Source organism: Gobio gobio, assembly GCF_949357685.1.
Source record: "Gobio gobio genome assembly, chromosome: 2".
NCBI lineage: Eukaryota > Metazoa > Chordata > Actinopteri > Cypriniformes > Gobionidae > Gobio > Gobio gobio.
The window spans coordinates 54,126,592-54,140,136 of NC_137098.1; the positions used below are offsets into that span (position 1 = coordinate 54,126,592).

The 13,545-nt window shown below is 36.7% G+C and overlaps 1 protein-coding gene across 2 annotated transcripts in view; it reads left to right on the plus strand.

Annotated features, from left to right (window-relative positions):
* The window catches only part of pcsk6 (proprotein convertase subtilisin/kexin type 6), a 102,617-nt gene that overhangs the window by 37,501 nt on the left and 51,571 nt on the right, over nt 1–13,545 (plus strand). For both annotated transcript variants that reach the window (XR_013818492.1, XM_079843557.1), the window contains exons 9-11: nt 2,009–2,109; nt 4,445–4,548; nt 6,543–6,660. Coding sequence is in view for 1 of the 2 variants with exons in the window: in XM_079843557.1 (XP_079699683.1) it covers nt 2,009–2,109; nt 4,445–4,548; nt 6,543–6,660 (323 nt within the window). In the remaining variant the exon portion in view is untranslated. The remainder of the gene's footprint in view (nt 1–2,008; nt 2,110–4,444; nt 4,549–6,542; nt 6,661–13,545) is intronic.

Below are 13,545 nucleotides of genomic sequence, written 5' to 3' on the forward strand. Positions count from 1 at the left end.
ACCGCTCATTTGTTACTGTGACAGAGCGCATTTATGACAACACAATACTAACATTACAGGGGATGGAGCACGGGGAAAACTGCAATACAGTAGTGACCACCCTATTCATGTAACAGTGTCACAAACGTTACATTAGATCTAGCTAATGGTACTGTTACAGTAGGCTAGTCATCTAAAAACATAACGGAACATTACCGCAGCCGCGGGTGATCCCGTCTGTACTATCGATGGGATGGCCGTATCCTTCAGCACACATTTCATGGTCCGTGTGGCAAATTTCCATTTTTTCTAAATTGTCGTCCTCTGTGAAATGTTCAGAGCAAACACCATGGTGCTTGATGATGGCTACAGGTGTGTTTGGATCTATATCCAGAGCAAGTAGCCATCGATTCATCAGGTCAGCGTTTTGGATTGGAATTCTATGAAATATCATTGTATTACCTGGTCTCCCCTGTTTATTGTTGCAGTTCTTTACAATACAGCGAGCATCCATGATTGTAAACTATCTAGTAATTGCTGACTCTATTACTCCAACTCTGAGCGAACTCTCTCCTCTTCATCGCGCGGCTTCTCAGGTGCTGCAAGCAAATCACTCCGCACTCTGCAGAAGTAGAGCAGTGCTGCGCTTTCTGAGAATATAGTCCCCAGTATGTATACGTTTATAATATGGCTGTGTCTCATGTAACCTTGTTATTTGTACACGCTGTGACTATACACATCACAACATGTAAATAGGAAAATGTTGGCGTTATTTTGTAACTTATTGAGCAGTAGGCTAGATGGAGCCATATACCTCCAGTCTTTTTGCTAAGCTAGGCTAATGGTGGGTGCGTCAGACAGAATTATGGCACGCACAGAGATGAGATGTTATGTATGGACTTATCTAACTCTGGGAATACAGTTAATAAGCTAAAGTCCCAAAAAGTTGGCGTGTTCCTTTAAGTTCACATTTGTTTTGTTTTATTTCACTCAAAAATATGTCTAGACCCCCCCCCCCCAACCCTTTGTCATTCAACCCTAATCACCTTTAAAATGATTAAATCACAATGTAGTTTTTCCCTGTTAACAACTCGCTTTTTAATGACATAATTTTGAATTTTTATTCATCTTTAATTTGCAAAATTGCTCAATCTTAAAAACATATTCAATTTCAAACTTGCTTACTTACTGTTTTCATGTTTGTTTCCTGACTGCTGTTTTTAAACATGACCATAAACCGCCCCAACACACGCACATATATTGGATGAGAGCATTTGTCTTCTATCTCAGAATCTTTCTCGGGACACTGTCGGTGGCACTGACCCCATTCATGGTTGTTCTTCTGAGAAACGCCAGTGTAATCAAGCTCATGTTTGATTGAAGACACATTGGAGCGTTTGCTCGTTCTGCCTGCAGGCTACCAGAGCAGCTCTGTGGGTGACCCACAGTTTCCCAGAAAACCACAACGATGGAATATTTACAGAGCAATTTGCAGAAAACGACTCGTCTCATCATTGTCACGAAATCGCATTCTTTCAGAGAATAGCTGAATGTTTTAAGTAGGACCTGACGCCTGCATCATTTCCCTCTAGTCAAGTCACCTTTATTTTTATAGCACTCAATACAATACAGATTGCTTCAAAGCAGCTTCACATTAATAAACAGGGCAATAGCAGAATCAATTATGCAAAATTTGTCAATTATGAAACAAATTCAATTCAGCTATAAAGCAGCTCTGCAGAAGACAACAGGGTCATCATCCAGCTCAATTCAATTCAATTCAAGTTTTGTTCTCATCACTCATCAAGGCAGTCAGATTAAAAGTTTAACTGAATATTAAGTGTCTTTTAACAGAAGAAGTGGCCACACACAAATCTAGAAGACCTGCCATACCTGTTAATAAGATTTAAAGGACAAAAGGACAAATTTGCAAATAACTTTGCACATTCCTCTGTTTTAGTTTCAGAGTCATGCTCGTCCACTAAACTGGAGTTGTTAACTCTCTGTATTCATGTGTTTCTGGTACCAGGTGACCACAGACCTGCGGCAGAGGTGTACCGATGGCCACACGGGAACCTCAGTATCTGCACCGATGGTGGCGGGTGTCATCGCTCTCGCTCTGGAGGCAAAGTGAGGTTCCCATTCAGTTGCAGAAAGCTGCACTGCTTCTTTTTATTTCAATGTTTGAACTAACTTTCATTTATTGGTTTAAAGGGATGGTTCACCCAAAAATGATAATTCTGTCCTCACTTATTGCATTTTCACACCTGGCTCGTTTGGAGCATTTTTTTTTCGGAACCTGGCACAGTTTCCCCCTTAGTTTGGTTAGTTTAGGCATATATGAACATGGCAATTGCACTCTGATCTGCACCAAAACAATCAGTCCGAATAAAAAAAGAACTTTGGAACAGTTTGGTTGTGGCGAGATTTTAATGTTGTAAATACATTTTGTAATATATTTTGACATTTCAATGAAATTATTTCAATTTTAAAAATGTGTATCATTAAGTAATGCTGCATGCTGTTATTGTTATTTAAAACTATTAAAACATGTTAATTGAAATATAGCTTTAATTATTAGATAATAACTTTAACTTAAATGAAAATGAGATATGTTGCGTTAGCAACTAACTGAAATAAAATACATTTACGTTGAAATATTAAAATGACAAACTAAAGTAAATGTATATTTCAGCTACAGTGAATAGAAATATTAAAAAAGACTAAAGCACATAAAGTTGCTAAAAATTAAGACAGTTTGACAGAAAATATAAAAATAAAAGCTAATTAAAAAATATTAATAAAATGTATGATAGTATATAAACAATACTAAAATAACACTGACTGTTTTCTGCATATATATAAAAAATATTTTGACAGAATTTTCATTCTTAGGTGAACTACCTAAACACTTGCACTTTTCATCATTACTCATCAATTCTTCTGCAATTCAGTCAGTTTTAAACAAAAGTCTTTTGCTTACATGCTTTAAATTAATTTTGTATATAACTATTATTATAATTACATCCTAGCAACTGCCTAACAACAGCCTAGAAACCACCCAAGAAACCCTGCCAACTACCTAGCAACCACGCAATGCTTTTATTAAAAGAAATAACTTTTCAAGTTGTATTACTCTTTTGTAATTCACTCCTCTTTATGGAACTACTTTTTTTTATCTGCTGGAGTGAAGTAAAACAAAATGTTCAGTATATTATGTGATCTTACTGTCTTGATCTTGCCAGGGCCGGCTCGGTGTTGAGAAGTTTTATGAAGTGCTGAAGTCTGCCCCAACCAATCAAAAAAATCACACCAAAAAATTGCAGTATTTTTCTTTTATTAGCTGAATGTGACGGGGTGTTATACATTCACAAGGTGGATTCAGTCTGTTGCGGAAAACTAGCTGACAATCAAAGGGCAATAATCAAAGGCCTGGATCTTTCCACCATTTTTGTCTTCTAACATGAGCAGAGACTCATGTAGAGACTCATGTATTGATCATTTTCCAGTGTCTGTCTAAACATGATAAAGTACTGTCAAAGATGGCACGCAAACTTTTAACCTTTTAAGCTCATATAAACAGTGTGTCACTCGATCTGCATATTTTCACATACGTAATATTAATCGAATTCATCCTGCTCTTTTAAGGAAGAGTATTTATGAAACTTGCTTCTTCAGGATGTGAGAAATAGTGAAAGTCTTCTCGTTTTTAAGGGCCAGATTTACTAAACAGGGCAAATTAGTGTGAGAGCGCAATTCCAAAACAAGCGCCGATGGGAGTGAAAAGTTCTTTGTGTGATCTACGGACGACGCGCAAATTAAAGAACTGACACAGCTGGATCATTTTCATAATGACCACCGCAATCTACCAGTTAGCGTCTGGTTTGAAGCATGCATTTTTGGGGCAGTAAATAATTTTGGGGCTGCAAACACCAGTAAATTGACAAGCACAAACCTTAGTAAATCACCTGGCATCATGATTCATTTAAATACTCTCCTCCCATTCATTTTGTATCTGAAACGGAAACTCCTACGAATGCATGTGCAATAAGGTCAGGCACAAAAATAACCCTGTCCACGCCTTTTCAGAGCTATTTTTTCACTGCGTGTCTTTAGTAAATCCTAACCGTAGTTTTTTAACGTCAAAAAAGGGTTTGCGCTGGTGCAAGCTGTTAGTAAATCTGGCCCTAAATCTCGTCTTGAGACTTATTTTTTTAGGCAGGCATTTATGTGGCTGTATTTGTGTCCAGTCTGTGCTGTAATGACCAATGAGGATCATTGTTATTTAATGTTGATTGTTTTATGTTGTTTGTAAGGTGTCCTTGAATGTCATGTAAAGTGCCTATAAATAAAATGTATAATAATAATAATTATGCACAGACAGCTGTTGTATTACTGTATTGAAAATGTAGAACAACTCAAAAGGCTTAAAGTTCTCTCTTTTCTTTAACAATTTATTTTTCAGTCCTCTGATAACCTGGAGAGATGTCCAGCATCTTCTTGTAAAGACGTCGAGACAGGCTCACCTGAAAGCTAGTGACTGGAAAACCAATGCAGCCGGACACAAAGGTATAAGCCTCAGAAATTACTTTTCTGTATGATGTTTTTATTATTTCAAATGTAGATGTGTGGTGTGTATTATAATTGATTTTATATGGAACTTGTATGACATGCTGTACTGTATGTCCAAACGCATAGTCATTTTATGGAACTCTTTGTACTTTTAAATTTTTATTATTAAATAGAACATCATGAGAGCGATTTGCAAATCTACACAGCAAAAAATAATTCTCTCTCTCTCTCTCTCTTTAATATATATATATATATATATATATATATATATATATATATATATATATATATATATATATATATATATATATATATATATATATATATATTAGTGGTGGGCCGTTATATATATATATATATATTAGTACGTGAGACTCTTATCGGGCGATAAAAAAAATACCGCCGTTAATCTATTCTCAAAGTTGGGTTGGGAGCTGGGTCTATACTACGCAAGCTATGATGACTTTCACCTTGATAGTCTATCGCAGATGTATACCTAGCCGAATTGCACTGTAGGGGGCGAGAGAATGAGTCTTCGAACCTGTGTGTATGCCTACTAGTTTTGTCAAAAATATTCATTTTTCGCTATGTATGGATACTGAAATATCTGAAACGATACGATACTCATTTTCGACAGTATCGATATCAGCTGCGCTCTCCTCTCCTCTCCGGCCGACAGCGAGTTGACACGCACCCGCCTCCTCTCATTCAGTCCGTTTAATCCTCTGAACATTGCGAACGGGTGTTCTGCTGTACTTTTCTTTAGTGTGTTAGTATCGGTGTGACCGGTCTGAATTTCGTGCGGGGTTGCACATAACTTTAATTCTACTAATTCCCGCAGATTTCGCGCTCGCATCTGAAGCGCACACACACATACCGCAATAAAGCCGCCTCTGACATACAGGTGCAAAAATGAGCTCCTTTTTCCAGTTTATTAATGGAAAAAGGAGTTATATATATATATATATATATATATATATATATGTATATAGCCTATATATGTATATATATATATATATATATATGTATATAGCCTATATATGTATATAGCCTATATATGTATATGGCATAACACTGATTATCTCTTCATCACGGCACCTGTTAGTGGGTGGGATATATTAGGCAGCAAGTGAACATTTTGTCCACAAAGTTGATGTGTTAGAAGTAGAAAAAATGGTGATGGCTAGACGTGATGGCTATACGACTGGGTCAGAGAATCTCCAAAACTGCAGCTCTTGTGGGATGTTCCCGGTCTGCAGTGATCAATATATATATCAAAAGTGTTCCAAGGAAGGAAAAGTGGTGAACCGGCAACAGGGTCATCACAGTTTGTTGCATAAGGGGCTGCATAGCCGCAGACCAGTCAGGATGCCCATGCTGACCCCTGTCCACTGCTGAAAGCACCAACTGTGGGCACGTGAGCATCAGAACTGGACGTTTTCTTTTACATCACGTGGATGGCCGGGTGCGTGTGCGTTGCTTACCTGGGGAACACATGGCACCAGGATGTACTATGGGAAGAAGGAAAGCCAGCAGATGCAGTGTGATGCTTTGGCCAATGTTCTGCTGGGAAACCTTGGGTCCTGCCATCCATGTGTATGTTAGTTTGACACGTACCACCTACCTAAGCATTGTTGTAGACCATGTGCACCCTTTCATGGAAACGGTATTCCCTGGTGGCTGTGGCCTCTTTCAGCAGATAATGCGCCCTGCCACAAAACAAAAATGGTTCATGAATGAATTGAGGAGCACAACAACGAGTTTGCGGTGTTGACTTGGCCTCCAAATTCCCCAGCTCTCAATCCAATCGAGCATCTGTGGGATGTGCTGAAAAAAACAGTCTGATCCATTTAAATTTAAAATTGTGTTAAATTTATGATTAAATCAAGACAAAAAAACTGTTTTCAAAAAACTGAAAATTGTATTTAATTCAAGGTATATTCCCTGGTATTACCTGGTTAATAGCATGTATGTTTGTTGTTGTGTACTAGTCAGTCATCTGTATGGCTTTGGTTTGGTGGATGCTGAGGCCATGGTGGTGGAATCCAAGAAGTGGAGAAACGTTCCTCCTCAGCACACCTGCACCAAGACCTCAGACCGCAGAGCCCGGTAAGGAGAGAGTCACTTTTTCTTTCAAACTGCCAAATATAACTCTTTTCTGCACAATAATGTATCTTTGTATGGGCTGGGCGGCATTACTGGCATAACTAAAATCTTAAATTAAACAGACAAGGCTTAAGCCTAGTCCAAAATGTTTGAGCTATTAAAATATGAAAGTATGTCTTAAAATATAAAAGTGCCATTGTTTTGTCTGAAGATGCAGATCAGTAATGTTTTTTTTTAATGCGCGTTTATTAAAGCTACTTAAATGTCCTAATTGAACTAAGGTCTAATCCTGGCTTAATCTAAACCCTGTCTGTGGAATCAGGCCTTTATGTCATGGAAACGGTATGGCAGTATATACAGTTTTTACATAATTTTTGAAAGAAATTACTGTAAAGACTTTCATGGTAATGCAACATTTTTCTGTTTCAAATAAATGCTGCTCTTTTGAATTTTCTTTTCATCAAAAATACTGAAACATATGTTTCACTCACAGTTTCCACAAGAATATTAAGCATTACAACATTAATAGTAATCACAATTTTTGATTTCTGAATGATCATGTGCCACTGAAGACTGGAGTAATGATGCTGAAAATTCAGCTTTGCATCACAGGAATAAATAAAATTTTAAAATCTATTGAGATAGAAAATTATGATTTGGAAAATAATGAATTTTATCGGTATTTACAAACATGGGACTATTTTGAAAGGGAGTTTTAAAAAATAGGCAGTACAGAGCAGAATATACTGGTAGAGTTGATAATTGACTCCTATACAAAGATTAATCCCTGAATAATCTCTTGTCTCTATCGGGCCATGATGAAGAATAGAAAACACATCTAGCTATATTAAGCAGATATGGGAAAGAGAGTTAGGGGAAGAAATTCCAAATGAAGAATGGTATTTTGCTTGCAAGACACAACATACAATTACCTGTTCAGAACGATGGCAAGAGTTTGCATGGAAAAATCTGGTGCGTTTTTTCACTACTCCCAAAATTTAAAGGGAACAATTAGCCACATCATGGTTATGCTGGAGGATGTGTGGGCATGTTGATGTTGACCATCTTCATGTATTCTGGAGTTGGCCAAAAAATACTACCTTTCTGGGACATGGTTTTGATGGAGATCCAAAAGATTTTAGGATATGATATACCAAGAAATTTCACTATATTGGATCCTGGAAACATTACGCACTCTGTGTTGAAAAGTGATGTATATCTTGTTCATATATTAAGTGTGGCATGTAAGAAGAGTATTACAAGACATTGGTATAAGCAGGACATCCACTTACTTGGAGAATGGATAGAAATTGTTAAATAAATATTTGGGGTGTAACGGTACACAAAACTGACGGTTCGGTACATACCTCGGTTTTTAAGTCACGGTTCGGTATGGGTTTGGTACAGCAGTTTTGCAAAATTACTTTTTATTTATTTTTATTAAACAGTGGTTTTCTGAAAAAAAAAATGTGTCTGTCCTTCATTCTGTCTGAATTCAAAAAGTTTCTTAAAGATAATGCTGTAAAATATATAGGGAGCCCTTACTTGCACATTATTGTAATATTAAAGGTTAACAACAGAGCCAAAACTATTTGCCTAAATTCAGTTGCTATTTATTTTTAGATATAATAATCAACACTCAAATAACATAGTACCCAAACATGTAAACTTCACATAAGGCAGTTTTTGCATTAACTTATAAAACTTATAAAATAGTTTTTTCTCCAATTCGTTGTTGAAATATAATCATTTACACAGTGGCTGGCATTTTCATGACAGATTTAAAACATACATTAAATACAGCCTTGGTGAGCATGAGAGACTCACTGACCCCAGACTAAATGCTCATTATGGAAATGCCACAATCAATGAAAGGTGCTTCATCTCATTTGATTGTTTTCTCTTTCAGTTTACAATTTGATGGCCACCAACTCAAATGAATAACAAATGGATATGTCTCACATTCTTTAAAAAATGACTTAACATTATGAACCTGTATATACTGGATATATAACACCCATTCCCGCTACTGTCTCATATCAAATTGACACATCTCTGCAAAAAAATCCTGCTTTTTCATTTGAAAGCGATATCTGATTCTAATGGGAATAATTAGAGGCATTTATTATGATCAGGAGGTCAGTGGTGGTAACTGGAGCATGTCTAAGCTTTATTAGATCATAACGTGAGTCACCTCTCCGCTTCAGCCTCAGAGAGGAACAACATATCACATTGGTTTTATGAGTGGTGTACAATCAGCAGACATGTTGAGATAGTCCACTTGAGCGCCGTGAATCACTTACACATTCAGTGCAACACTTCAGATCTCATCTGCGATATAACCTGTAAGAGGTCTGAATTACTGAGATATTTTGGCAAACCACTAGGCTTTATGACAAAGTGACCACATTTGCAGGAACATCTCCATTTTCAGTGCCGCGGTGCTGTTGGATATTGAGCAGATGCTTCCAGCATACAAATGAAGCAGAAGTTCTGCAAAACTTGCTACCTATTTGTGTGTTCAAACTTGTCTTTGATCCAATGCTATTTCTATGTCAGTTTAAGGGAGTAAATAACAGAAATTAGTGATGCTACGAAGCCCCTAAAGGGACAGAGTGATGTAAAAAAAAATACGAGATGGGGGAAAAATTATATTTCAATGCTTTCGCATTCACTTGCCAAATTTTTGCGTTCCCTGAAAAACATGTTCTTTGCGACAAAGATTCACGCGGAAACGCAAAAGTTTTGCGAGGGGACAGAAACTTTCTTGGGGGAACGCAAAAGTTTTGAGAGCGAACGCAAAGTTTCTTGGGAGAGTGCAAAACATTTGCGAGAACACAAAAGCACTGACATAATCTTTCCTCCCATCTCATATTTTTTCCTTCACCATGTACCTTTAGGGGCTTCGTAAATGTTTTTTGTCCCCTCACATTGACAGGTACTAATTATTACATTACGTAAATTATTGGCTGGAGGCCTATTTTCAATTAAAAATGGCGAAATTAGACAAAAGTTTTGTTAGTTTGCTAGACTATTTTTTGCCGGTCATTTAACATTTCTATCCTAAAACGGCTGTCAAATATGAAATATTTAGTTTAGCTACTTGCATCTTCTCCCACTTTATGACAGTTTTACTGAACATGCTGTCTGTTCCACTGGAATTCACGCTCAGCAGCTTCTGTGAACATTAAGCCCGACTACTTTTATTTGATTGGTCGACTTAAATATTTTGACATGGACGAGCGGTGACAGACCGCAGAGGCAGGACAGATGAGAAGATCTTGGTGCTATGCAATATACTTGCAGCACTAAAGTAGTGTTCTTACTTTTTTAGGCAATTATTTCACAATGTTTATTATATAGACCTTGGAAAAATACAGAGGTATGACCTCATAGCTGGCTACAGCCATGATACCGGTGTGAACTTTCCTCACCATGACATCCCTACATGGCATCAGTGTGGTTAGCTTCTGGTTATTTGTTAGCTTCTAAACTGCTTTTTCAGAAGATTAACCTTTACCGATGTTTACTTTAAATTATGAGTAGCTTGTATCGTGGCAATCGACAGCACTTGAGCATAGACTTGGTCGGCATTACTGGCAATGCCTACAAAAACAGCATATTCACCATATGCCGTGGGGGTAAACAAGCCATTAGAATGAATGCACGTAGACCTTGTTAGACGCTTTATCTTTACTCTAAAACTTCAGATAACTAGAGGTACAGAACGCCATACAGCAACTTTTCGGGACTGCACCAAGCAAAAATAAGTCGTAATCATTACAAAGAGTAAAGATAAAGCGTCTAACTCTACGTGCATTCATTCTAATGGCTTGTTTTCCCCCACGGCATATGGCGAATATGACGTTTTTGCGGGCGTTCCCAGTAATGCCGACCAAGTTTCTTATTTGCATGAATCATTTTCTGCTGTCTTGGATTGTTGTATTCTTACAAGGAAACACAACTGTGCCACATTGACACAACGGCATCTCCGTGTCAACACAAGAACAGCTCACATCCCAACCGAGCGGGAATGCGTCGGCTCAAGGGTCCTACAGCATTTGTTCCGAAACAGAGTTTCAATACTGTTCTGTGTGGCCTAATTTGAACTGTGATATCTCATGTGGGCACGTCCAACTACTGATTTATATTGAAAGGGATTTTCTATCCTTTCATATCTAGCCTCAGAGGATGTGCTGTCACTGCATTGAAAGGCAGATGATCATGTGATCTGTTGAAGGGCATGATGAAACATTGTGACCTTAAAGCTTTATACTGTTTTGTTTTAGTACATTTTAGTGATGATATAAGGCCTGCATTTTCTTCTGGCTTACTGCTTTGCGTATTTCCTTTATTAACGGATGTACATTTCAAAATGGTTATCAGAAGTAGGCCATCTTTATCATCAACCAGTACAAACTTGACCATTTATGAAATTTCATTTAAATGAGATGGGGGTGGATCACATTTACATCCAAATGGTAATTAATTTGCATGCAGTTTGACCCCAACGTGCTGCTATAAACTGCTTAATCAGCTGATTAAGTGTTTGTGAAAGTGTTCAAAGAGTGTGTTTATCACTGCATGCGGTTGGTAAGATGTTTTTGAAATAATTTTATGCTATTTGTAAAGAATGATCACCAAGGCTGCATTTATTTGATCAAATATTCAGTAAAAACAGTAATACTGTTAAATATTACAATTGAAATGAACCGTTTTCTATTTTAATGTTTTTTTTTTTCTTCAAAATGTAATTTTAGCATAATTACTCCAGTCTTCAGTGTCACATGATCTTTTAGAAATCATTCTAATATGCTGATTTGGTGCTCAAGGAACATTATTTATTATAATCAATGTTGAAAAGAGTTGTGCTGCTTAATATTTTTGTGTAAACCGTTATTTTCAGAATTTTCTACTTAATAGAAAGGTAATTTATTAGAAAATGTGCAGAAGCAGTGTAAATGTACTTGCGCAGGAATTACAGGAAACAATCAAGCACTAAAAAGTTGTCGAATTCTGTGCTCATCTGATTGAAAACAAAGCACCAAGCACAAAGCGTGCAAAGATGCAAAGCGAGAAGAGTAGACTGAATGACATCATCTGTCCTCTGTCAAGGACGTCACATGGCTTGATTTCTCTTTGTACGGGTCCACAGCTATTGATCGTCTCTTGGCCTTGTGTCTGAGCCAGCTGATTGAATTAAAGAACTGTCAGCACTTCTCTCAATAAACTCTTTAGACGTATGTCAAGAATGTAGACATTTGTCAAGAATCACCCGGGTTGGACAGGTAGTTGTTTTTAACTGCTGGTTTGACTGATAACAGAAAGGTTCGGATTGAATCTTGAGTTGATGATCCCCAACCTCAGATTGATGTGTATAAATGCTTCTGCTATAGAAGTTGTTGTGAACAACATGAATTCTTAGTTTTGATCTAAAATTCCTGAGAACCAAACATTATTAGGTTTTTTGACATAATGCAGCTTTGAAACAACATGAGTAAATAATGGCAATTTTGACTTTAGAGCTACACTGTTACTGAACTGTTACTTTTATGATTTTAAGACTGTTTTAAAGTCTGTACGAAACAGAAGCTGCAACAGTTTTTTTTCTTCCCTATTGTGACGTATATCAGAGCGAAAAGTACGGTGGCCCAGTAGTGCACAACACAATGAAATTTAAAAATAAAAAATAAATTCACAACACAACGAAATCAAGCCACAACACAACGAAATCAAGCCACAACACAATGGAAATGCTCCCTACCACTAGGGGGCATTCAGGGAGCGCGGTAAAGTTAGTTTTCCTTGCCACTGTTCTATAGATTCGGCAGTCCTATAAAGATTTCAATACTACGATCAGTTTAAGTGTATGTTTATCGACATTAAATAATAATTCAAAATCACCTACATGCATTATAGCTGCATATTTATACTCAAGAATGCTTTGACCCGCTACCAAGGCGCATGATGCCTAAGGGAACGTCTGTCAATTTTAAAACAATGCAATTTTAAAAATTGAAAAAAGACATGTTCAAGTTCCAAAGTTGTGTTGTGTACTACTGAGTCAGTCTTTTTTGACAATGTTGTTGTCTGTCCGCGAAAAATACACTCAAACATTTTTTTTGTTGAATTTACTTAAAAAAGCTGCGTCAAGTGGTTCCACACAACTATATTGAGTCATTTTTACAAATAACAATTTAGTTATAAGCCATTTGAATTTGTCACTGTTACATAATATTTATATGTGCAGTTTACTTAATAATGTTATGTTAAATTTATAAAAGTTTATTTATGTTTGGTGAACACATTTATTGATTTAATTTACCTTATTAAATTAACTACTTGCTCTACAAGTGTAAGTGGAAAACTATTAAATATAACAAAAAGCATATTTTTAGAAACAAAATTCAAAAATAACTTAATTGAGAACAGGAAGTTCATCCAATAAATGAGTGTATGAGTGGCCACAACCTAAACACAGGCACCACTCTTCTGCGTAATGGTAACCACAAAATTACAGAAACTCCTCTAAATGTCCAACATAACTGCACATAACTAACATAAACTAACAACATCTTTCCCTTTACTGAAAAGGATAAAATAACACTTTAATCCCTAAATTTAAATCCCTAAACGTACCCTAAGACTAAATTCGAAAATAGCTGACAAAGTGAACAGTAGTGACAGGTTGTCCCGCCCTCGTGCCATACACGTCATCAGAGACGAGATGTCGCTGCAAGAGGGAGGGGAAGTTATTTTGATTAAAGATAACATGAAGGAACATGAATATAAAAAAATATGTGCACTGCTATATCATTTATCATAAATACTGCAATACTATTATTTAAAAAAAAAAAAAAGTCAATTTTGATTTCATAGTGACTTTAA